The sequence below is a fragment of the Gigantopelta aegis genome, chromosome 6 (assembly GCF_016097555.1).
Source record: "Gigantopelta aegis isolate Gae_Host chromosome 6, Gae_host_genome, whole genome shotgun sequence".
NCBI classification, from domain to species: Eukaryota; Metazoa; Mollusca; class Gastropoda; order Neomphalida; family Peltospiridae; genus Gigantopelta; species Gigantopelta aegis.
Window position 1 is genome coordinate 57,786,207 of NC_054704.1, and position 26,990 is coordinate 57,813,196.

At 36.1% G+C, this 26,990-nt stretch overlaps 2 protein-coding genes across 5 annotated transcripts in view; one reads left to right on the forward strand and one right to left on the reverse strand.

Moving 5' to 3' along the window:
- LOC121374869 (phospholipid-transporting ATPase ABCA1-like) overlaps nt 1-7,424 on the forward strand; it is an 83,601-nt gene extending 76,177 nt beyond the window's left edge. For all 3 annotated transcript variants that reach the window (XM_041501976.1, XM_041501978.1, XM_041501977.1), the window contains 5 exons: nt 1,227-1,330; nt 1,852-1,944; nt 2,775-3,018; nt 5,243-5,315; nt 6,195-7,424. In XM_041501976.1, the coding sequence (XP_041357910.1) occupies nt 1,227-1,330; nt 1,852-1,944; nt 2,775-3,018; nt 5,243-5,315; nt 6,195-6,331 (651 nt within the window). In that variant the 3' untranslated portion in view covers nt 6,332-7,424. The remainder of the gene's footprint in view (nt 1-1,226; nt 1,331-1,851; nt 1,945-2,774; nt 3,019-5,242; nt 5,316-6,194) is intronic.
- A 4,048-nt stretch (nt 7,425-11,472) lies between these two features.
- LOC121376330 (pumilio homolog 3-like) overlaps nt 11,473-26,990 on the reverse strand; it is a 43,920-nt gene continuing 28,402 nt past the window's right edge. For both annotated transcript variants that reach the window (XM_041504175.1, XM_041504176.1), the window contains exons 10-18: nt 26,836-26,939; nt 26,231-26,306; nt 25,769-25,867; nt 21,517-21,651; nt 18,194-18,336; nt 16,964-17,109; nt 15,142-15,303; nt 13,415-13,505; nt 11,473-11,737 (exon numbers count right to left, since the gene is read on the reverse strand). In XM_041504175.1, the coding sequence (XP_041360109.1) occupies nt 11,578-11,737; nt 13,415-13,505; nt 15,142-15,303; nt 16,964-17,109; nt 18,194-18,336; nt 21,517-21,651; nt 25,769-25,867; nt 26,231-26,306; nt 26,836-26,939 (1,116 nt within the window). In that variant the 3' untranslated portion in view covers nt 11,473-11,577. The remainder of the gene's footprint in view (nt 11,738-13,414; nt 13,506-15,141; nt 15,304-16,963; nt 17,110-18,193; nt 18,337-21,516; nt 21,652-25,768; nt 25,868-26,230; nt 26,307-26,835; nt 26,940-26,990) is intronic.

Here is a 26,990-nt window from a genome sequence, read left to right on the forward strand (position 1 = left end):
TGATAGAGTACATGTATTCCTTTAGCAGTACTCTCAAAATGCTTTTAGAAATGTAAAACTTGATTATTTTCCTGGTATCAGGCCTTTGGATTTCACGGTAACGATCTTTTCGGTAAAATGATGGAACCGAAATTTCATTTCCCATGATTATTATATCGAGTACAATTCAACGAAACTAATATATGTATTGAATACACTTTTCAGTAGTGTCATATAAGAAACATAATTTAAAAAAAAATGATATGTATATATTTTTTTAAATTATGTTTTCATTACACCACTAGAGAGTGTGTTCGACACAATCACAAGACCCGATTCAAATTGTTTTGTTAACCGAACTTCAGCAGTTCAGATAAACCCGAATCAGAGTTCCAACATGCGCTCAAATCAAACTCGTTACACATTTGAACGAAAATCACTGGCACTAATTATTTGTAGTGTGTCTCTTAAACATAGGGGTCAAGAAATAGTATTTAAATTCAAATGTAATTTTGTAGTGACTACTGTCACTGAAGTTGACTTTTGTCGATGTCACGCATGTGCTTGAGTACTGAAGGTTGCAATTGAATAGGCCCTTACTATTTCCTGTGCTTTCATTATGGGAGGAAATGATGTAGAGCTAAACTATTATTTTTATTTAGCTGTCAAAATCACAACCATTCATATAATGGAGAGGGTGTGTAAAAAATCAACTATATTTTCAGTTTGAAAATGTATCTCTTTGCACAAATTTTTGTGACTTGTTTTCACGGAATTAAAAAAACAATTTCCGATGGGTTCCCATGATCACAAGGCACGGAACCGAAAAAGTGTTTCTCATGAAATTTGAAATCTTATGGCATGTGGTATTCTAGATTTTTGAGGTTTCTGAAACTTGTTCCTGTCTTTCCAGAAAAGTTTACAATAAATAACCCCTGACTTTTTAAGATTCTGCCAAGTTTCCCAGATTTTTGGTTCATGTCAATTTTTATCTCTATTTTATTATGGTGCGAACAAGGAGGGATATCTGTGTCACAATTTATGATTGCTAAACTTTTTTAAAACAAATATTATAGTGTAAGTGTGGTTACTTAATGATGTTGCTTGTTAAACTAAAATACCTTTTGTTTTCATAAATAATCTAGATCAGCCAACTTAATGTCTTAACTGTTGACAAACATGTTTTATTTATCTTATGAATGTCTTGTAGCATAATTATTGAAGAGATATAATTGTTATTATTGTAGGATGAACCCACAACAGGCATGGATCCAAAAGCGCGGCGATTTCTGTGGAATTGTATTAATAGTATCATCAAAGATGGCCGATCAGTCATACTTACTTCACACAGGTAATTTTTGTCTTAATTTTATCTACCTTCAAAGTTAGAAAGTCACTTGTCTTTCATTAGTATAGCACCCACCTGATGTGCAAAGCACTTAAACCAGAATTGGATATAAACAAGCAATTGCAGTTATCATTCGTCGCTGCTAAATTATTGTTTAGTATTGTTACCTGCTTATGATACAGAGCATCAACATTTCATCAGTGCAATAGGCTTTTCAGGTGTCACTCACCAAATATATATATGTTTTGAAAGAAAATGTTTCCTAGTTTTAAAAAAACCGTAATGGATATAAACAAATTCTAAATGCTCTTTAATGGAAACTGAAATTAAAGTAATGTAAGTTGTAAAAAGCTAGGAATTTGGGTAGATTGTTTTTCCCAAATAGAATGTTTTAAGGCTAATCAAATAAAAGACATAGTGTTCACTTGTTTTTATTCACTTGTACTGAATCAGTACCGATGAGCTGCGAACTTGAGTGGGTTGGTATTTAAAGGTTGTAAATTATTTTATTCTTTCTTGTTTAGTATGGAGGAATGTGAAGCTTTATGCAGTCGACTAGCCATTATGGTCAATGGACAGTTCAAATGTCTTGGCAGCATACAACATCTTAAAAACAGGTTAGTAAACTGCTTTCTATTAAATTACAGTTTTATGTTGATATATTTTGTTATCAATCAGAAACCAAACAAAACAACAATAAATTCAAATCCACCCTTTGATTCCTTGTCACTATTTGAAGACACCTTGTGTTTAATGTGGTAATAGTATTTTTGAAAAGTATATTATGGTCAAATGTATTGAAATGTTTATATCTCTTGATATTGTTTTGCATAATTTTATATATATATATACAGTCAGACCTCGTTACAATGACCACGTTTGTCCCTGGGTCACTTTGTCGTTCTACCAAAATTGCCGTTATAAGAATTTGTTTTGTTTAACAACATCACTAGAGCACACTGATTTATTACTGTCGGTGTTGGAAGGTGTGAATTCCGGTGTAATGAACAGAATAACATTGATGTACGTTTGTTCCCGACAATTTGCCATCGGATGGTGTAAATGTTGTAGGAATGACAGTCGTTGTAATGATGTCTGACTGTATTATGATATCAAAAGTAAAGGTATGTGATTTTCTGTATGATATAACATAATAATTGCAGGTTTTCTCTCTCACTTTGTAACAGCCTGACAGCCATGGTTCATCCCCAGGACAGCATAGTTAGAAATAAGGCTGTGATCAATGTGTGATTTTTGTTTTAGATTCGTTAACAGCTACACTATTCGTTAACAGCTAACAGCTATTTGTCACGATCATCCTGCGTGTATCTGATTTTTGTTTTAGGTTTGGAAATGGCTACACGATCATCCTGCGTGTATCTGATTTTTGTTTTAGGTTTGGAAACGGCTACACGATCATCCTGCATGTATGTGATTTTTGTTTTAGGTTTGGAAACGGTTACACGATCATCCTGCGAGTGTCTGGCAGTGTGCCCGACACAGAGCCGGTGAAGCGGTTCATCGTGGAGATGTTCCCGGACGCGGTGCTCAAGGAGGAACACAACAACATGATGCAGTTTCAGCTCGGCATGGCGCACCTCTCACTCGCCAAGCTCTTCGCACAAATGGAGGCGGCAAAGAAACGCCTGCATGTGGAAGACTACTCTGTGTGTCAGACCACACTCGACCAGGTACGTAGCTCGTCATTACAGCACCAAAAAAATGTTTAGCACATTAGCTTTGAAAGTTGGGGATCAGTGGGCAATGACAGCTCAGCTCCGAAAATTATGTGTTCCCCAAAAAAATTAAAAGGTAAATTAATAAAAAGGAAATAATATAACTGGCCTATCCAGTTACTGGCATCTTTCAATTTCTATATATTACAAATTAACAACTGTTAACAATGTACTACATAAGACATGAGTCACATATATATTGAATTTTTGTTCTAAATTAGGCCATGGGCTACACAGCAAGAGCCACACACACAACTTTACTACACACTTGCACCAGAAGCGTGGGTGCAAGTGGGGCATGTGCCCACCCCCCACCTCTTTGTAACAGCAGTGATGGTTTTTATATATTTTTACATGTATATATGTGTGTGTAACCCCCCCCCCCCACCCCCCCACCCCACACACACTTTTTGGCACCTTTCTACCCCCGTACTACATCATGTTTTTGAGAAGACCTAACATGTTCTGACCACGAAACTAATTGTACAGTGAACAAAATTAGGATCCACTCATTTGTCACCTGTGTTTGATGGTACCCTAAAAAACAACAATTTGTTGACGTCAGGCCATAATCGGTGCCCTCTAATTTTTGTGCCACAAAATGCCCCCACATGTGTCAGTGGCATGTATTGTATATCAAATCAAAGGTATGATCTACTGGACCACGTGACATGCTGTAATGGATATCTACTAAAATTCCATGACTCTGACATCATTAAGTGACCTTAATTATCCTTTCAGCATCCTATAAAATGTTCTAAGTTTTATAATATTTTCTTTTTCACAAGAACACATCGAATGGCTGTCACCTGCTTGCTAGTTCTTTATATTCTACGCTATCATAGCTTTAATGGGACACCAATATCATCATCCTTTCATTAACATTAAACGAGGGGTGATGTTTTCAATATGATGGGGGTTTAACACTCATAATCCGAAATATCGGCACACCCACGCACACACGCACACGCGCTCGGACAGATCCCAATTATTTTGGGGGGGTTTGCATTAAACTTACCGGTGCTTATAATTGTATAGTTTTATATTTATAATTAGTTATAATATTATGAAAATTCTGGTGGGTTTTTAAAATTATTTTGGTGTCCATTTAAATTAATTTAAGAATAGCCAATTCAACTAACTAATTTGCAGACATATTAGGGCTTCTAAAAACCAGTGTACATGTAGTAGAATTGTGTGTGGGATGCACGAGGACTATATGTAGCCCATGGCCTCAATTCTTCACAACAGCATTCTTCACTTGTTCATGCTAAGTTGTCTTTAAACATACATTCTTGTTTCTTTTCTGAAAGTAGTTTTTGTTATATTGAACAGTGATTTGTTTTCTTTAATTTTCACCCTTGTTATGTAGATGCAGTCAATTTGAATATGTAATCAGTTGTTACCAGTTAAGAGTCCCCCTGAATGAAAACTGGTACTCTTCATGTTCTATTTACATTGTTTTATTATGTAATCAGTTGTTACCAGTTAAGAGTCCCCCTGAATGAAAACTGGTACTCTTCATGTTCTATTTACATTGTTTTATTATGTAATCAGTTGTTACCAGTTAAGAGTCCCCCTGAATGAAAACTGGTACTCTTCATGTTCTATTTACATTGTTTTATTATGTAATCAGTTGTTACCAGTTAAGAGTCCCCCTGAATGAAAACTGGTTCTCTTCATGTTCTATTTACATTGTTTTATTATGTAATCAGTTGTTACCAGTTAAGAGTCCCCCTGAATGAAAACTGGTTCTCTTCATGTTCTATTTACATTGTTTTATTTATCATTGTTTTAGTTGAATGAAAACTGTACTCTTAATTTACATTGTTTTATTATGTAATCAGTTGTTTAAGAGTCCCCCTGAATGAAAACTGGTACTCTTCATGTTCTATTTACATTGTTTTATTATGTAATCAGTTGTTACCAGTTAAGAGTCCCCCTGAATGAAAACTGGTTCTCTTCATGTTCTATTTACATTGTTTTATTATGTAATCAGTTGTTACCAGTTAAGAGTCCCCCTGAATGAAAACTGGTTCTCTTCATGTTCTATTTACATTGTTTTATTATGTTTTATCATGTAATCAGTGAAATAGTCTGGTACATCTTTTATTTATTACTTTAGGATTTATTGTTGAACAACGTACAGGACATTTATTTAAAATCCTTTCTCCAACAGGTGTTCATCAACTTTGCTAAATTACAGACCGATATGCTGGATGAAGAAATAGATGACATTTCCCCAAGTTCGGGTGGGTACTTCTGTTCATTTTATTTAAGGTGGTTTTTTCTCTTTTGTTTTGTGAATTTTAATTTACTAAGTGGGAGAGGAGAGAGAGACAAAGACAAACAGAGAGAGAGAGAGAGAGACAGAGAGAGACAGAGAGACAGACAGACAGACAGAGAGACAGACAGACAGACAGACAGAGGAGAGAGAGAGACAGACAGATAGAGAAGAGACGAGAGAGACAGACAGACAGAAGAGACGAGAGAGAGAGACAGACAGACAGAAGAGAGAGAGAGACAGACAGATAGAGAAGAGACGAGAGAGACAGACAGACAGAAGAGACGAGAGAGAGAGACAGACAGACAGAGAGAGAGAGAGAGAGAGAGAGAGAGAGAGAGAGACAGAGAGAGAGAGAGAAGCAGGCACAAACAATAATGTTAAAGATTGTATTTCTTCCTATTAATTAATTAAAATGAAAAAAAGATGAGCTGTGTAAATTGTTAACACCAAATTCTTATGTGTATTTAGAACTGTTTCTTAAAATTAACTATCATGTGGAAACTGAATACTGTAATTGGTTTTAGTAATATACACATTGAACAACAATGATTTTCTTTCTCATGAAAACAAGTTAAGATTTCAACAATTTATAGATTAATGTTTAAAACTATACCATGAAATGTGGGTGAACTAATGTTAAATAAATTTTAAAAGTAACTGATCAATATAAATATTGTTATGGTTAAATTAATAAAACAGTTTTAGAACTGTCATCTATAAAAATACCACAAATAGCTTTGTTTTTGAATTTATAGTAAAAACACTTTTGTGGGTGCATCAAAAACATATCCACATTTTAGCAATTTCCTTGTTAACATGACTGAAAACTTGTCGTTTGTTACAGATCTCCCAATGAGGCGGATGGAGTTGGATGAGCAGAGTATAACGGGAAGTACTATTGATCTGATTCAGCCTGGCAGTGCTCGCAGCAGTTTACGACTCACTCACTCCTCTCACATGAGTCGTGACTCGGAGGCTTAGTGTCACACTTAAATGGTGTTATTACCATGACTTTTACACAATTTGTTTTAAATACTTAATTTGTACCACAGGTTTTTAAATGAAAAAAAGACAGTCAGACAGTTTGGAATACTGTTCTAGATTCATTTGACCCACGTGCTCTATAGCATTACAAAATGATCACTAGCTTTTGCTGGGTGCTTAACATTAATTGAAAGTGATATGTTCACGGTTATGTTTTTGTAATTGTATGGTAGAAATAGAAAATAAATATTTTGGTTTATAACATATTCATATTTACATTTCTGAGAAGGGACCGAGGTGATTTGGTTAGCTAAACATAACAGTTACTCTTATTTTTGTGCCTACCCAAAGTTTGAAACAAGGGTGAGTTATCTTTTGGGTTAATTCTATATTTGATGATTTTAACATCTCAAAGAGTTTTAACTTAGTAGGAACATTGTATCCAAGTTATTAGAAATGTTAAAATATTGACTTCTAATTTGCTAAGACAGCTTAGAATTTTTCTTACTGGTTTAAGCAATAACCTGCAACTTAAATAACATTGTTCATTATCCCTCCATCTAATTCAACATTTGCTTGGGCCCAATTTAGTTTTGTAATTGGAAATTCAGTTTTAGCTCAGTGAACTGGGGCCAAATGGGCCCTTTCTTTTCTTTTCTATTTTAATTATTATGTGTAATTTATAAAAAGTATTGAATGTTAATATTTATTGAACTTTATTTTGTTAACCAGAACATATATGACATTCTTTTAAATTATATTTGTGCGTATTTTACAGTGTTTTTTTTAAAAACATTTTATTATTTATAATCTGCTAACAAGATGTGATACATATTTGTATATATGTTGATTGTTGGAAGTGTATCTTGTTTATAAAGCCTGTCACAACTATTTTTTAATGGTTTCTTGCATAGATTATATTAATTGTTTATTACAAATACTAGGCATAATAAAGGCCTTATTCAAGTGTCTGTGATAGATAGACGTACATGTATAGTATGTCACTTCTTAGTACTAATCAATGAAATGTAATTATATAACCAGGACCAGAAATACAACAATGCTGTCATTTTCCATATGATAACCAGAATTCCCTTTTGTTTGTTTTGTCATGTGCGTCATTTTCCATATGTTAACCAGAATTCCCTTTTGTTTGTTTTGTCACAACAATAACTATCTTTCTGAATCATATTGTGTTTGTCCATCAGTATGCTGGTAGAATTTATGCTGGAATATGTATCTAAATTATACTTTTTAATTTTATAAGTTGAAATACTCGCCACCGATGAGGACACAGTAATCCACTTGATATAAAATGTCATAGTCCCATTTTGATTACATTGTTAATTTTAAGCCTCTATCATTAAGGGTGAAATACATGCAGGAAAGAAAAAGAATGTTTAACAACACCTCTGCACATTTTAAAATGATTTTAGATTTAATGCCACCATATTGCAGAAAGTGGTTTTGTATATGCTCATTCTCAAAAAGGACAGCACATACAAGTAATACACACATTCAATTTGTATGGCTTTGACATAGTGTTAAAGTCAAGACTCTGTTTAGAGTCTTTGGTCTAGACTCTAAAAGTTTGATAAGCAACCAGGCCATTCAGGTTGGGACAGGGCAATGCCCACTGGGTCTTCCGAGGAGCCCAAGACTTTGATCCATTGCACTTCAGGTGAAATGCTCATCCAGTGAACTGCATCAGTCCCCAACCTCGAGGCAAAACAAACACAAACATGTTATCTGTGTGGCATGTTCATTTGCACAAACACAACCACTGCATCTAAGTTAGCCTCAATGAAAATCAAATGTTAAAGGGAGATAATTTTAGATCATCCAATCACTATATTGCAGACCTCTTGACAGTTGCAAAAACGATAGTTTCATTTGCATGTTGCTGGCATAAATCTAGTTTTGTGGAACTCATTTTTCATTTGCACATTAAAATAAGGACCTCATTGAATGGTGTGGGTGGGACGTAGCCCAGTGCTAAAACGCTCACTTGATGCGTGGTCGGTCTGGGATCGATCCCCGCCGGTGGGCCCATTGTACTATTTTTCGTTCCAGCCAGTGCACCACGACTGGCTTATCAAAGGCTGTGGTATGTATTAATGTCTGTGGGATGGTGCATATAAAACATCCCTTGCTGCTGATCAAAAAAAGAGTAGCCCATGAAGTGGTGACAGCAGGTTTCCTCTCTCAATATCTGTGTGGTCTGGTAAATAAAATGTGTTGAGTGTGTTGTTAAATAAACATTTCCTTCCTTCCTTCCTTCATTACATGGTGATGATGGGTTAACCCTCGAGGTTTATGCCAATTTTCAATTCTCACTGACCTGTATGTTGGTTTATGAATCTCATTATTTTAGCAAATACAATGCCATGATTTGATTGTTATTAGTCTTATTTTGTGTATCTTCATTACATAATACCTCCTGTGTTGAAAGGCCACCCAAAAATGTTATGTAAGTGGTCTTTAGTGTCAATTTCATCAAAGTTAAACATATTTCTATGCAAAGGCCACAAATGCTGTGCCATCATTAGACAGGCGACAGTTACAACTAGTTCAGCTACTGCACATTTGTTAAATAGCCATCATAGCAAAGTTCATCTTTATACAACAGTTTCACTGAAACCATAGGCTGTCAATATTTGATAATAAAACAATTCTCATGAGATCATTTCTGGTAGCATTGAGTGTTAAACAAGACCACTTTTTGGAGTTTAGTCAAATCATTTTCAGATGGAGAAACTCAAGTTGAAGACAATCATTAAGTATTGTTAAAAAACCACAAAAAAACCCATTGAATCAGTAAGCCTACCTGGTCATTTATCTAACTACTTTTACTGGCAGTCAGTTAAACACTGCAACCAAAAGCCTCAATCCATAATGTCAGACGTTGACAGTGTTACTGGCAGTCAAGTAGACACTACTAACTGTCAATCCCACATTACACCTGTGTAGGAAAAGCAGGCATGACAGCCCTAAATAGTAACTTATATTTGATCTACAATTCCATATGTTCTCCAATTCTTTCCATAAGTATAGTCAATTTATTGGTGTTTTAACCATATCTCAGCACAATCAAAATCAAAATGTACAGCACTCTTATTTGTTAATACACTTTTGTCCATATATTTATGTATATGTATGTATGGGTTTTTTTGGTTGTATTTTTACCAAATATATTTTGACATCATTTTATTCGTCTTTCAACTTGTTTGTAAACATTACATATTGAAGGGTGTATATTGTGTATTGTGATAAAGTTCCTGCATTGTAATACTGGTACTTGTGTTGAATAGGATGTGTATTGATTCATAAGAGTGTCAGAAAAACATTTTAATAAATATTAAAGCCATTCCCAAATATTATGTAGTATGTTTGATTCAACATCGTTAATTTTCCACATTTTTCTTTATTACTTTTCCCAGTCTTTCACTTCTAATCACCAGCTATGATTATATTGTACACGCTTTTGATAATTTTAAAATCGTATGTGATGTTAATGGTACAAGTGGCTTGTTCAGAGTTTTGTTAATGTGATTACTAAATAATTGTCAGTGTGTATAAATTTGCTCCAATGTTAAAAAAACCCTGATAAAACAGTCATTGGTTCAGGAATTATTATTAAGAAGCTTGGGCAGTTTTATCAATGAAATATATTCATTAAAATAAAACTTATAACTCGGCACCTCAGTTTTACCTAATAGGCACAATTCAGGAATTTTACTTCAGGAATTTGGTAATATTTGACTCTTGTCTTAGAGGAAAACTGCTACATTTTTCTATTGGCAACAAGGGATCTTTTATATGCACTTTCTCACAGACATGACAGCACATACCAGTCGTGGTGCACTGGTTGGGACATGAGAAAAAACAGTTGGAGAATGGGTCCACTGAGATGCAAGCACCTGCTCTACTGAGTGAGCTAGATCCCACCCCTACAACGGAACAAACGGGAGATTAAATAGTATCACAACTGGTTTCCTCACTACCGGTAATGGAAAATAAATTTTGTATTGCACATGCAAGTTGTATTGGATTTTGAAATCCTTTGTAACTATTTCTTTCTGTGATATTAGCCAGTACTTTGAAATATATGCTTGGTCGTTGTCTTTTGTTGATAGTTATAACCAAATATTATGTTGTGAACTTATCTCTATCAAGGTTTACAATGTTTGGCAACTTTATTCTGCAGTCATGTTTTGGAAAGATTTGACCAAAGATATCAAACAATTTTTGTAAACAAGTCACTTTATATATACCTGGATTTTGATTAGTTTTTAGACTGCATACATGTACTTAAATTTAAAATATTTGTTTGTCAATTTAAATTATTTTAACAAGTTGATTAATAGCCTTCTACTTAGATTTGATGCATCACTAAATGACCAATTATCTTTTTGAACTGCAAATCAAACAATCATATTGCAGGATACTCATACTCAAGGTGCTGTTCACTTTTGTCTTCCCAACTAAAAGAAATGCCTCGAGGAGCAACCAGATATTCTCCACTTTTAGTGTGCATACAACTGCCAGAATCTCATTAATTAATACACATATCTTTCAGATAGTTTCTTTAGTTAGTAAATTAAAAAAAAATGTTTGTGTTAAATTTTGTAAGCTATATTACATTTAAGACCTATTCAGCAGAGATTTTGTTACAACTATTCATTGTACAGTATTGTGGAGGAAAAACTGATAATTCAACATGTTTACATCTTGTTGCACTACATGTATATTGTAAACTATTTTGACATGGAAAATGGTATAAAAATTTCTTTAATCAGTTTATTTGTTACACTGTTTTTTGTTGTTGAAATCCATATTACTCAGCAAGAAAGCCAAAACAATTCAGAATTTATGAGCTAGGATTGATCAGTCCCCTCTCCACAAAAAAAATAAACATGAGTTTTAACAGTAAAAAACCAGTTTGTACAACTAAGTATTGAAAGTAGTGACAGAGCAAATGTTTGTACATTACTTTTCAATATAATCATCCTTGACCTCTATGCATTTGGCTCAATTATTCTTCAGTCTACTGATGGCAGCACAATATGTACATGTAAGAATTGAAAGACGTTTTGCATAAGGACTTGACACCTGTAATATATAACATCACTATCCTATTAAGAAAAGTCTTTATTATCGTCCAGGACACAACATATTACAACATATTAAAACATTTCATGCAATTTAACTGTACAGCCATCCAGTCTGCTTATGAAGTGGAATCACAAGTCGATCATCTGAGGCCGTGTGGGCGATGATGCTTCCAGTTTTTTCACGAGCAGATGTGCTCCGCTGAATGTCATTTTCTTCAGAGATTTTCTGATTCCTGAAAGCTGCTGTTTGACGGCCGTTGTAACATCATCATCATCCACTTCCAGTAAACTGAAATGTTCACTCAATTATTAAAATTTGGTATTTAAGCTGTCTTTTTCAAACACAAATTGGATTTTGCAAATGTATGTCAATGTACCTTCATCAAACAGTAACAGAAGAAGTTATTGATTAATTTATTTTATTGAATTTTGTTTGTTTATTGTATCATGAATTTGGCTACTCATTTTCAAACAAACTGTGAATTGAAAATATTTTTAGCTACCTCTGCTCAAACTGAAAACTGCTTGTAAAAATGTACTTAAACTATGTCACCATGCAATTTCAAAATTAAAAAAAGAATTCCAACTAGTTAACTTCTAAACTTCTCCAGATTTAAAGATAAACTTCCCCAATGCTTGTTCTTTTTTTTACCCTAACCAGGCTGTGCCAAATTAACGTTAACTCCAACACCTATTTTAAACAATAATATTTGGGGTATCCTATTCAACTTCTAAAAAATATAACCTTTTGTGCAATGACATCAAAGTTACAGCATGTGCGTGAAATCGTCATTGAAAAGAGTTTGGCAAATGAACAATCTAATTAAAATCAGCTCCACTATTACATGTGGATCTAATAGCAGCCAGTTTGAGCTCATGTCCACCAATCAAAACCTTACTTGCAGAATCATGCCAGTGATTTGAAAATAGTTTGAAAACATTCCGAATTATCCTGAGGGTATACGATATGTTTCATGTGAATTTCGAATGCCGTAAAACATGTTTTATTTTATAAAATAAATAATTTGTAATGTAAAACTGAAGACTGATTTAGTTGTTTTTTTATAAATAAATAAATAATTTTTAATGTAAAATTGAAGACTGATAACCCATCCCGTACGTATTGGTATGGTTCGCTGTACTATGGCCACTAAAATAGACTCTCCAGATATTTTTAGAATTTGTAAGCTCCCAAATAACGTTATAAAAGGCAAAGTGTGATTGGTCAATAGTTAAATTATTATTTACAGACAAAATGTTACCTGGACATTGGAGACTACGCAGTGTTGTTAGCAATCTGATTAAAATTAGTTTTTGATTGGTGGACATGAGTTCCAACTGGCTGCTGTTAGATCCACATGTAATAGTGGAGCTAATTTTAATTAGATTGGCAAGTTTAAGCGGGTTTCCTCACTGTAACTGTGTCAAAATATGTTTGACATCCAACAGCCAATGATTAATAAATCAATATGCTCTAGTGGTGTCATTAAACAAAAACAAACCTTTTTTTTTAAAACTCTTCTACACCCAACTTGCAGATTGGTCAAAATATCTCATTAGTCAATCAAATGGGTATTACATTCCATTGTGTTAAAAGTGACCATTTTCAACTGAATTCTACTTCTTTCCCCTGAGCAACCATAACAATCAATATGAAGTCTAGTGTTAGTCGCTTGTTCTGATTTGATTGGCTTCGCTGTTCGAAAGGTGGGAGGTGTATTATTGTTAGAGGTCCAGTTAATGTACAAAAATGAAAATGATCAATACCCAGGTTATCAATATCCAAGTTGGCAGTGGAAAATTGTCCAAGTTGGCAGTGAAACATTATCAATACCCAGGTTATCAATATCCCAGTTGGCAGTGAAAAATTATCAATATCCAAGTTGGCAGTGAAAAATTATCAATATCCAGGTTATCAATATCCAAGTTGGCAGTGGACAATGACAAACTGGTAAATTAGACAAACCTGATAAGAGCAAAACATCCTCGATTACATGCAGCCCATGACTTAAGTGATCCTGGTGGAACAACTTTCAACAAGATCTTGGAAAACAACACTGAAATATTAAATTCCATTAAAACGTATGTAAGTTTGTCAACAATCATTACTTTTACGATATGATAATGTAGGGCAACGGCCTCAGTATTCGACCACTTAAGAAAGAAAGGATTACAACATGTTCATTTTATTTGCATTTGCTCCAGTTTTTCTTAGTACATACATACTGGCAACGTTATTCATGAAATAGACCCAATTTTTGTCTATGAGGTATACACCGACTAGAGTAGGTTTTTAGTAACAATGAACAGTATGCAGTATTCAACCAGATGACCCAGTATTCGACCACTTTCTAATTAACTAATAAAACTAAACTTTGAAGTTTATTTTATAGTAAATGTAACATATATCAAACTAAATCCAAAAACTGTTGATTTTAACAACTGTAACACATATGCATGCATTCACACACGCATGCACATGCTTGTATACACATTCACACATACTTTCTGATAAACAGTCTCTTTGGTTCAATCTCAATTTACAGATAATGATATTAGACTGAAAATAAAAGAATATAATGGTGTAAGTCCTGACAAAGAGCACCAAAAGACATAAAAGTAGTACATTTGTGGTTTTTGGGGAGTTTATTTTGGGAATGTATCCTCAAGCTTTTCTATTGGTCGAATACTGGGGCAACCCTCTTTATCATATGACATGATTTGACCACGCTGCCAGCTCTGTTTAATCATAAATAAAAACATTAACAGCATTTTCAAAGATTTCAAATGGATCAAAAGTATTGCAAATATTCACGGAATGTTGGATGGTGTAATAGCATGCAATAAAAATGGCCAACATTCATATTGTCACTATAGCTGATGAATATATACTTACGTTCATTCACATGGTTATCGTCTGCTACTGCATTTCCAGAAGAAAGAATGTTCACCCGGTCGCATATGTTCAAAATACTTTGGGAAAATCTATATACTATTCTTTTTAAACGAGTATAGTATTTAATTAAATACACTGGTCGAATACTGGGTACTGTTCGAATACTGGGGTCATTGCCCTATAACATTTACTGAGAAGAGTTTTTAATATTTTAGGGTAATCAAATTATTGAAAAAGGAATTCTAAACTAGAATTATGAGTGTTGAAACTAGAGGTTACTAAAGAAAAAACTATCACACATGAGTGAACACAGCAAACAAGGGGTGCAAGAAATCGATTATTGGGAAAAACAATTTTAATCCGACAAGCCATGGACAGTTAATATTTAAACTTTTTTTCTTCTTCTTCAGCCTAACAGTATATAAAATTTCATTAATATATTTATAATGAATGATTCCAAATGAAGAACATAATAACGAAGATTACACAGTGAGTATTATCAGACCTAGCTCTGGCACTTGCCAAATTCACCAATTGAGAATTTTAAAAACTGGCAAATTTTACTTTTAATTTTGTGAATACATTTCATGCAATAATTGATACTGGAAAACAACAGGGTTTTTGTCATTTTCTTCTCAACCAGAGCTAGCCCTGATTATCTGTAAAATTACTATTTAAAAAACATTTTATACAGCAAGCATCAAACATAACTATTTATAGTACAAATCTAAGACTTTAATTCTAGCCAGGACAATCAGTTTTAGGGAGAAAGGAAACCGTATTGGTGTATTATTAACCGTCTTCATTAGCTGTTATTCTCTCCTTGTCATTAAGAATGAGCCGCTTCAATGCCAGGTGACCTGCAGGGTGCTCCACAATATGGAAATTATCACAATTCCCAGCCACAAACGGCTCAGCTGCAATCTTTGATATGGCTAACATCGCCTCAGTAGGATCACCTGTTAGAAAAAAACAGGATATGTCAGTAAAGGATATTCAGTCACTAGGGTAGATGGATGCTATAAGGATCATTGAGAAGTATTTTGATTCAAAGAAAACTAGGAACAGGGACCAATAAAAGATCTTCCGTTGTTTCTCTTACGTGCTTTGGACCTACACCACATGGTCAAGTTCACGTCACAAGAAGGCAGCTCTGGACCAAGTTAGAATCCAGAGTTAGTAAGTCAATGTTTTTACATATTGTGCAGACAAGGCTCACAAATGACATAGATCAACAGGAAATCTGTCCCAGGAAAACAACTAATGAATTGTTGTCAAGCACAAAGAAAGAGACAGTATTATGGGAAACCAGAAGACAGTCAAAAAGGAACTATGTGCAATCACAACTGTCAAAGATCACCAGTTAGATGTGAAATCTATTGAGCTCCAAAAAATATAAAACTGAAATAGCTAATGTAAAAGATAATGTTTAAAGTTTGTGTGTTGTTTAATGAAACCACTAGAGAACATTGGCTATTGGTAATCAAACATTTGATAATTCTAACATAGTCTTCCTTTAAAAAGACCCTCTACATTTTACCATTAGCAGCAAGTGATCTCTGAACAACAAACTCACAATATATGGTCATTGTCCAGTACAAATTTGTCATCTGTCAAGCTTTGATAGTCACAAACTTAATGGTCATTTTGTCCTACACAAAATAATATATTTCTGTGTTGAAGCAATACGTTTTAAAATGTGTATTTAAAAGTTTTTTGACCATATCATGCATGTGCTTATGGAACTGTTGCTAGAAAGCCTTCGCGTTTGCCTGGAATAAGGAGTTTCTCATGTCTATTAATAGACCTGACCAAGCTAGATTATGCCAATGTGTTCCAAATGGCTCAAACAACCTATGCATCTTTTAACATGACAATTTACCCTTCTAAAGTGAACAGTGTATGAATAATCTACTGCCATTGTGTTTATTTAATGTAAGTTGTACCTCTGAAACGGCAGATGGACAGAAGGACGGAAATGAAACCTATAGTCCCTTCAGGTAACATTATTTCGACATTTGGTGACAGGCACATTTTCATTTATGACAGGGCTCAAATTGATTGACATAGGTAATTTTGTCAGGCACCATACACAAAAAAATATTTCCAGGTCTGCTCTACTGAGGATTATAAAAGTGATGATTTACTAGGGCATGATGCATGCTTTCATATATAACATTTTTACTATTGTTGTGATTATTAACACAGACTAGACAATTATTAACTAATAACTGTAAGCACTAAAACCAACAAGTGTGATTTGGCTCTGCAAGTTTTGAGAAGAAAAGTGAACATTCCTATTATTTGGTAGTGCAAGCAAACTGACATCTGGTCAGAGGCTTCATGTATAATGTAATAACAGGGCTTGAGATGGCCCAAAATAATCACACCCAAATAAATACAAACATGCTGACCTCAAAACAATTCACCTCAAAACCACTAAGTGTTATGATTTAATTTATATTAAAATAACTTCAAATTAATTGCTGCATATCCACAACTCTGTTAGCAGCTGTTAACAACATTACGGTACCTGTGCAAAAAAGACCTTGCCATGCTAAGAGTAGACACAAAAGTGGTTGCACCCAAATGAGTGAGATCTAAACCCGTGACTACTACCTCTTGCATGTGAGATGACGGCGAGGATGAAGAGCAGCGTATTGTTGTTCATCACCAAGTCCCGGCTGTGATCCACCACGTACTGTAACAGAGCACTCGACACGTAGTCCGCTAGCTCCTGAGAACGCACTTTCCCATCCTTCTTACTGAAAACAGAAAAAAACATTTACCAATAAATCTAATACAACATATAAGAATGAAGAATATGATGCACCTAAAAAGTACATACTTCAAACACAAATATGACTTCATTTACAGAATGAAAAAAAAACCCCAAACATTATTTCTTTATTAGTGTACTAAATTTGACAAACAGATCAATTAACTTTGTTTAAACTTGCAAAGCCATTCTCATATAAATTTGGGGATTTTTTTTTGCATATACCCAGATGCACATAAAAAAAAAGGAGACAATACATATAATTAAATTTGAAAAATACTTACTAATAATAACACCAAAAGTCCATACTTTATTTTGAAATATTTTTTGGTCTTAAATAATAACGCTCAGTAAGACAAAGTACCAATATAAAGGGACAAAATCACGTTGTTATGGCTGAACCAGTGGGATGACATTAAATTGTAATGAATGTAACAGATTTAATTCTATTACAAATAAAAAGAATACAATAATAGAGAACATCAGCCTGCACTTTTTTTCAGCTATTGACATTTGCATTGCTACTTTAATAATATTCTAATCCATCTATATTAAACTTGTATTTATGGAGAACAAGAACTGATTAATATAACCATCTACTTTGGATTAATAATCTCCAACTTGGAAACGATAGCAGTTTGGTCTCCTGTAAAATAAGCAGCTAGTGAATAAGTTATCCGATAGCAGTAAAGACAAGATTACCTGCTAGTGAACAGGGGTCGAAACATTATTGTCCTGACTGGTTTTTGCCGGTAAATATCACCACAGAAAGATGATTTTATTGTCATCCCATCGGACTGGCGTTTATTTTACGTTTATATTCAGACATTAGTTTGAGTCAATCGTGTTTGGTCTGGCAGGTTTTGATTTAGGTGGCAGAATTTGTAACTTGCCAGACCGAATAGCCAGCAGGAATGTCAGCCAATTTGAAGCCCTGGGACCTAATTCACTAAACTCTCACAACTTTGCGATCTGGCAGTGTAATGCTAAAATACTTGCAAAGAGGATGCTTTGTTGTCTAGCAGAGCCTAAGAGACCTTTGTGAATTAGGCCTCAGGTGAATACATTACCTGGTAGTGTTTTTGTCTCCCTCCTGTAACACGTGAACAATGTCTGGATGGAAGTGAAGAGGGTCTCGTGGAGACAGCAGGTAGATCAGAACCTTTCTGCCATACTGATTCTGAGCTACTTCATCCAGAGATTTCAACATTTCCTAAACAAAAACCAAATTAAAAAAACATCAAACACTTTATAACAATACTCAGACAGCTAGCATTTCAAACATCTTACAGGCAAGTCTGTTGATGCAATTTTTAAATCAAATACCTTATAATTTTGACAAATGTTTCGTTTCTGAAGATTTATATATTTATATATATATATATATATATACATTCAGCGTCACTATTGAAGGGTCACTCATATTGTTAGTACTACACATGTTAACGATGCCCGTCCAACACACTAATTATGAAAGAAGGAATGTATGGCCTTCATGGATTAGGCCCAGAGTGAGGTTATAGGCCACAACAAAATGGTAAAAGTTTTGCAAACACATGTACCTACTATTACCCCAACAAATGGGTTTTCTCAACGCACCCATGTCTGAAATTCTGTATGTTTTCTGTGCAATGTGTTCTCACCATGGGCATAAAAGTGTGCATGATTGCCATCCACATATTCACGCACACTTCAGTTGAAAATGTGTTGTGTTTTTGCTTTGCTTAATGCTGGCCCTGGTCTTTGTGCATAGGAAACGGATCCAGTCATTTGAAGTCGTTGCCTCATCCACACTGTGACTGACATTAAAGTGCCTCGCGACTTCTCGTTAACTGTGTTCAACCTGTACTCCATTGCCCTTCTCAACATTAGTCAAAACACAGCGCATTTTCAACTGCATACTTAAACAGCCTTCTGTACATGTGTGGTGTCGTTACTTACGTCAAATAGAGCCTTCTGTACATGTGTGGTGTCGTTACTTATGTCAAACAGAGCCTTCTGTACAAGTGTGCCTTCTGTACAAGTGTGGTGTCGTTACTTACGTCAAATAGAGCCTTCTGTACAAGTGTGGTGTCGTTACTTACGTCAAATAGAGCCTTCTGTACAAGTGTGGTGTCGTTACTTACGTCAAACAGAGCCTTCTGTACAAGTGTGCCTTCTGTACAAGTGTGGTGTCGTTACTTACGTCAAATAGAGCCTTCTGTACAAGTGTGGTGTCGTTACTTACGTCAAATAGAGCCTTCTGTACAAGTGTGGTGTCGTTACTTACGTCAAATAGAGCCTTCTGTACAAGTGTGGTGTCGTTACTTACGTCAAACAGAGCCTTCTGTACAAGTGTGGTGTCGTTACTTACGTCAAACAGAGCCTTCTGTACATGTGGTGTCGTTACTTACATCAAACAGAGCCTTCTGTACAAGTGTGGTGTTACTTACGTCAAATAGAGCCTTCTGTACATGTGTGGTGTCGTTACTTACGTCAAACAGAGCCTTCTGTACATGTGTGGTGTCGTTACTTGCATCAAACAGAGCCTTCTGTACAAGTGTGGTGTTGTTACGTCAAACAGAGCCTTCTGTACAAGTGTGGTGTTACTTACGTCAAACAGAGCCTTCTGTACATGTGTGGTGTTGTTACTTACGTCAAACAGAGCCTTCTGTACATGTGTGGTGTCATTACTTACGTCAAACAGAGCCTTCTGTACAAGTGTGGTGTTACTTACGTCAAACAGAGCCTTCTGTACATGTGTGGTGTCGTTACTTATGTCAAACAGAGCCTTCTGTACATGTGTGGTGTTGTTACTTACGTCAAACAGAGCCTTCTGTACATGTGTGGTGTTGTTACGTCAAACAGAGCCTTCTGTACAAGTGTGGTGTCGTGACTTACGTCAAACAGAGCCTTCTGTATGTGTGTGTTGTTGTTACGTCAAACAGAGCCTTCTGTACAAGTGTGGTGTCGTTACTTACGTCAAATAGAGCCTTCTGTACATGTGTGGTGTTGTTACTTACGTCAAATAGAGCCTTCTGTACATGTGTGGTGTCGTTACTTACGTCAAACAGAGCCTTCTGTACATGTGTGGTGTCGTTACTTACATCAAACAGAGCCTTCTGTACAAGTGTGGTGTTGTTACGTCAAACAGAGCCTTCTGTACAAGTGTGGTGTTACTTACATCAAACAGAGCCTTCTGTACATGTGTGGTGTTGTTACTTACGTCAAACAGAGCCTTCTGTACATGTGTGGTGTCGTTACTTACGTCAAACAGAGCCTTCTGTACAAGTGTGGTGTTACTTACGTCAAACAGAGCCTTCTGTACATGTGTGGTGTCGTTACTTACGTCAAACAGAGCCTTCTGTACATGTGTGGTGTTGTTACTTACGTCAAACAGAGCCTTCTGTACATGTGTGGTGTTGTTACGTCAAACAGAGCCTTCTGTACAAGTGTGGTGTCGTGACTTACGTCAAACAGAGCCTTCTGTATGTGTGTGTTGTTGTTACGTCAAACAGAGCCTTCTGTACAAGTGTGGTGTCGTTACTTACGTCAAATAGAGCCTTCTGTACATGTGTGGTGTTGTTACTTACGTCAAACAGAGCCTTCTGTACAAGTGTGGTGTTGTTACGTCAAACAGAGCCTTCTGTACAAATGTGGTGTCGTTACTTACATCAAGCAGAGCCTTCTGTACAAGTGTGGTGTTGTTACGTCAAACAGAGCCTTCTGTACATGTGTGGTGTCGTTACTTATGTCAAACAGAGCCTTCTGTACATGTGTGGTGTCGTTACTTATGTCAAATAGAGCCTTCTGTACATGTTGGTGTTGTTACTTACGTCAGAGCCTTCTGTACAAGTGTGGTGTTGTTACATCAAACAGAGCCTTCTGTACAAATGTGGTGTCGTTACTTACGTCAAGCAGAGCCTTCTGTACAAATGTGGTGTCGTTACTTATGTCAAAAAGAGCCTTGTGTACCAGAGTGGTGTTGTTACTTACGTCAAGCAGAGCCTTCTGTACAAATGTGGTGTCATTACTTACGTCAAGCAGAGTCTTGTGTACCAGTGGTGTCGTTACTTACGTCAAGCAGAGCCTTTTGTACCAGAGTGGTGTCGTTATTTACGTCAAGCAGAGCCTTGTGTACCAGAGTGGTGTCGTTACTTACGTCAAGCAGAGCCTTCTGTACAAATGTGGTGTCGTTATTTACGTCAAGCAGAGCCTTCTGTACAAATGTGGTGTCATTACTTACGTCAAGCAGAGCCTTGTGTACCAGTGTGGTGTCGTTACTTACGTCAAGCAGAGCCTTGTGTACCAGAGTGGTGTCGTTACTTACGTCAAGCAAAGCCTTGTGTACCAGAGTGGTGTCGTTATTTACGTCAAGCAGAGCCTTGTGTACCGGTGTGGTGTCATTACTTACATCAAGCAGAGCCTTGTGTACCAGTCTGGTGTCGTCCACCACGTCGATGATAGCCAGCATCACCATGTGTCCGTACTCCTCTTTACACACTTTCAACACATGAGTCTTCAAACACTTAATGATCACTTTCCGATCCTACAACAACAATTACATTCACGTCATTTAACATGGCATCGTTCATACACTCACCACAACACAGGGATTTAAAATCAAATGGTTTTGTTTGTATACTGATAATTCAGAGACAAACTAGAAACTTTGTAAGTAACAACAATCATTATCAATAATTAAATGATAAACCAGATACTTATAAAATAGGTCCATGTTTATCCTAATACCACAAACACTAATATACCTAATCAGCAACCACCTGTCTCAAGAGACCAAGTTACATGTCATCTCAGAGCAAAACACCTGTATTAAAGAAATAAAGAAACATTTTATTTAACGACGCACTCAACACATTTTATTTACGGTTATATGGCATCAGACATATGGTTAAGGACCACACAGATATGAAGAGAGGAAACCCGCTGTCGCCACTTCATGAGCTACTCTTTTCGATTTGCAGCAAGGGTTCTTTTATATGCACCATCCCACAGACAGGGTAATACATACCACAGCCTTTGACATACCAGTCGTGGTGCATTGGCTGGAACGAGAAATAGCCCGATCCCAGACCGACCGCACATCGAGCGAGTGCTTTACCACTAGGCTACGTCCCGCCCCCACACCTGTATTAAGCCGATACTGCCTTAAAAGAGGCCACCTGACTATCCTTACAGGTCATTTAACAGATAAACTGTCAAGAGGTCAATTTTTAACACTAGGTCAGATGGGCGCTCAACCTGTTCAATAATTCACAAACAGGCCTTTCCCCAGGAGTTTTTTTTTTAAGGCACTTGCCTTCAATCCAGTAAATCATGTTTTATTTTATTTTTATTTTTAATATTATATTCAATATATATTTTTTTTTAAATCTTTTTTTTATAATATGATTCCCATATGTGGGATAACACTGTTCTGACCTTTTTATTTCTACTTTGTTCAAACGAATCGATCGCTTTGATGTTGCCGGCTGATAAAAGTACTTTCGTTTCAAATTACTGAATGAACAAATGACAGTAAATAAAAATAATCAGTTACGACAAATTAAATCTACTAATGATGAAAAAATATCAGATGACAGTGAATTAGCACAAAAGACAGAATGACTGTTCTGATCACGTGACATATTTGGCGCCAAATAAGTGCTTTTTCCAGGCAGAAATTAAATAAATGTTTTCATTGCTGAAATAAAATATAACTTTTCTTGTATGTATCAAATAAACAAAACAAAAAATCCCGTTATGCTTAAACGCCTTCCTGGCGGATTAGCAGTCCCAGAATATGTCTGGTAAAATGACCAAACACCAATTAACACCAGAATGTGAGCTAAAGACTGGTCCAATGTTAAGTATTGAGCAAGTGTTTTACCTATATGGTGATTAGGTGTGCTTGAGATACTGTTAGACAAGTTGTTTGCAAGAGTACTTGTGGTAACTGTTTTTCTAAAATACTTGAAATAAAGGCGTAGCGGCATTTGATTTAAGGCGCTTACACACCCTCAAAGTGCTTACTTTACAGACCAAGGCGTGCCGTGCCGCTATGCTTTACGGCCCTGGGAAAAACCCTGACAAATGTTCAGCTGTTTACTGGATTTTTATTAGATGATGTAATTAAAAATTACTGACATGATATAAGAATAAATAAATAAATATTTTTAAATGTATGTCACTATATTATTTGTATTGTATTGCTTTTCATTTCTGGACAAATTTATTGACGAATGAAAGTCACAAATTTACCACAAGATCATTTTACTATGTTATGTGATTTTATAAAAAGTTAACTGTTATATATTAATATATTAAAAACAAAATAATGTAAGGTATGGAATATGTGTTTAATGACATCTAAATTATGGCTATTTGGTGTTTATGTATCTGTTGTGGAGCATTAGTTGGCAGAGAACAACCATTGAGTCCATTGAGGGCAATTGATCCTACATCCCATCACACGTAAGGTGATTGTCCTACATCCCATCACACGTCAGGTGAGTGTCCTACATCCCACCACACGTCAGGTGAGTGTCCTATATCCCATCACATGTCAGGTGAGTGTTCTATATCCCATCACACGTCAGGTGAGTGTTCTATATCCCATCACACGTCAGGTGAGTGTTCTATATCCCATCACACGTCAGGTCAGTGTTCTACATCCCATCACACGTCAGGTGAGTGTCCTACATCCCACCACACGTCAGGTGAGTGTCCTACATCCCACCACACGTCAGGTGAGTGTCCTACATTCCATCACACGTCAGGTGAGTGTCCTACATCCCATCACACGTCAGGTGAGTGTCCTACATCCCACCACACGTCAGGTGAGTGTTCTATATCCCATCACACATCAGGTGAGTGTCCTACATCCCATCACACATCAGGTGAGTGTCCTACATCCCACCACACGTCAGGTGAGTGTTCTTCATCCCATCACAGGTAAGGTGATTGTCCTACATCCCATCACACGTCAGGTGAGTGTCCTACATCCCACCACACGTCAGGTGAGTGTCCTACATCCCATCACAGGTCAGGTGAGTGTCCTACATCCCACCACACATCAGGTGAGTGTCCTACATTCCATCACACGTCAGGTGAGTGTCCTACATCCCATCACAGGTCAGGTGAGTGTTCTACATCCCATCACACGTCAGGTGAGTGTCCTACATCCCACCACAGGTCAGGCGAGTGTCCTACATCCCATCACACGTCAGGCGAGTGTCCTACATCCCACCACACGTCAGGTGAGTGTCCTACATCCCACCACACGTCAGGCGAGTGTCCTACATCCCACCACACGTCAGGCGAGTGTCCTACATCTCACCACACGTCAGGTGAGTGTCCTACATCCCACCACAGGTCAGGCGAGTGTCCTACATCCCACCACACGTCAGGCGAGTGTCCTACATCCCACCACACGTCAGGTGAGTGTCCTACATCCAAGCTATATTCCATTCTATAAAAATCAAAGCCAAAAAAACAAACCAGAAAGACAAAAGTACCCTAGTTTGATATACAGTATAACCTAGATTTAATGCCAACTAATGTACCAATGCAATTATGGTGAGGGTGCCTTGGGTTTACTACCAAGCATATTTTTTTGAAGTTGCTAAATGTCAACAGAATGACACATTTTAAATAAAACTAGCAGGCAGTAACAAAAATAAAATAAAATAAAAATAAGAACCAGGTAAGAAATTATCAATTATTTTATGTATTTATAAACATGGTAAGTCAGAATGTTGATTCCCTTCTACAAAACGAAAATTTTATGTTTTAATGGCATCCCTGGCGCCGCATGGCCACTGAAGGAATGGGCTCCGGTTTAGTCTTGACGACTCTTCTTTCTGGTCATCGCACGTTTTGTCACAAGTTATCTCGATATTTTCAACAATGTGCTCATCACTGAGACTGGCAAATGTCTCAACTTCTTTATCAACATTGACAAACTCATCAAAGTCTATTTGAGTTCATTGTTAATAAAATAAAACAAACTGTGTGTTACATCACCAACGAGATCCCCTGATGCTTTCGTTTCATTGGCTGGTGCTTCAAGCAACTCTACGTGAGGCTCTCAGGGAACAACCCCTGTATGAATCCCACAGTTTTTTATGGTTATGACACTGACAATGTCCCAGGCTTATTTTACAAATGAATGCCGTCACTTAGTGGTAACTAGAGATCATTACCAGACCTGGAGTAATTAATCCATGAATGAAATAACAAACTGAATGCACCTATCTATCATGTGATTATCAGACTGTCATTTGATCTTGTCCTGCAAGTGCTAATTGGGCATGAATACCGCGGCTACCAAAACATTTGTTGCTAATTGCCACTCAGTAACACAAAGCACATTTAATGTATACTACTGGTGGTGATCGGTATTAGATTTTCACCAATCAACAGGGTTAATTCCAGCACTACAATTAACTTCTGACCACACCTTTGGTGGTATTATTGAGGGGATTATAATGACTAAAAGGAGTTCAGTTCAAAAAGGACTTTGGTGGGTGGCGAGTGTGTCAGTAAATCGAGGAAATTAAACAGATAAACAAACGATACTTGAAAAGAAGTTGACAGCAGGCGGGGTTGGCATTAAATCGGGGGGAAATAAATCGAGGGAACACTGTATATGAATATAATCATACCTTAGCTGTGCCATGCCAAACACAGTGCATGGCAACCCGAGCCCCATCTCGCGTGTGTAGAATGGTAACAAGATGTTCTCTCAGCAACTCAATCATTTCCTGTAAAATAAATAATTAATCAGTTTAACAGGTAACATGTGGTTTATATTTACACCTACAAATATGAATGAAATATTGTATTCCATTTTTTTTTCATCACATTAGTGAACAATAAATGTGTGTGTATGTGTTGAAGTACAAAGAAAAAAGAAAGGCTGATACCATTTATTTTATTTATATTCTATACATACAAACAGAAATATATTTTTGGGCAATAAACTAAACAATAAAAACTATCCATTTGCAATATTATCACAAATATGGTAGTAATACTAAAGTGGGAAACATACGTTAGGGTTACATTAATGCATCAAATAAAAACTGGTAACTACTAAACATATTGAGTGAAAAGAAAACACTTACACTTCTCATTTTTCCACTTGCATAAGTAAAAAACTCAAAAAATATTCTATGAATCATGGAGTGTATCAATATTTCTCTGAAAAAAGAAGTATTTTACATAAAAACAATTAAAATCACAAAATGGATGAATTGAGAAAGAAAACAACTGAATCTTAATGAACTTAACTGAAGTCTTTTGTAATATGTAATACAACAAAGTTTTTACTATAAATAGAGAATGAAATGCAAATCTCTATTTGTAGTGTTCTCCTCAGCCCTCCCAACACATTGAAAGCATTAAACAATTCTGACTAAAATCAAACATGTAGACTTAAAAAACAATTCCAGCAAGTCAACAATACCAGGCCAGTTTAATTGTAGGAAAGTGCCTATTCATAGCTCAAATCACATATATATTTGGTTAAATCCCTGTGTTTTGTGGAGTAAGCCGATAATAAAAGCCTTGGCTCCTGCAGACCTCTTACTCGTCTGTGAGTGGAAGAAGTGCCTCTTAATTGTCTACGAGTGGAACAAGTGCCTCTTACTTGTCTACAAGTGCCTTTTACTTGTCTACGAGTGGAAGAAGTGCCTTTTACTTGTCTACGAGTGGAAGAAGTGCCTCTTACTTGTCTACGAGTGGAAGAAGTGCCTCCTTCATGTTGCTCAGAATCATGTCCTTCTTGTCGGGCTGCTCAGTGAGGATTTGATCCAGAGACTTGGTGGCATGGTTCTGAAAATTAAAAAACCCCACAAAATACAAAATAAAAATATAGAAAAAACA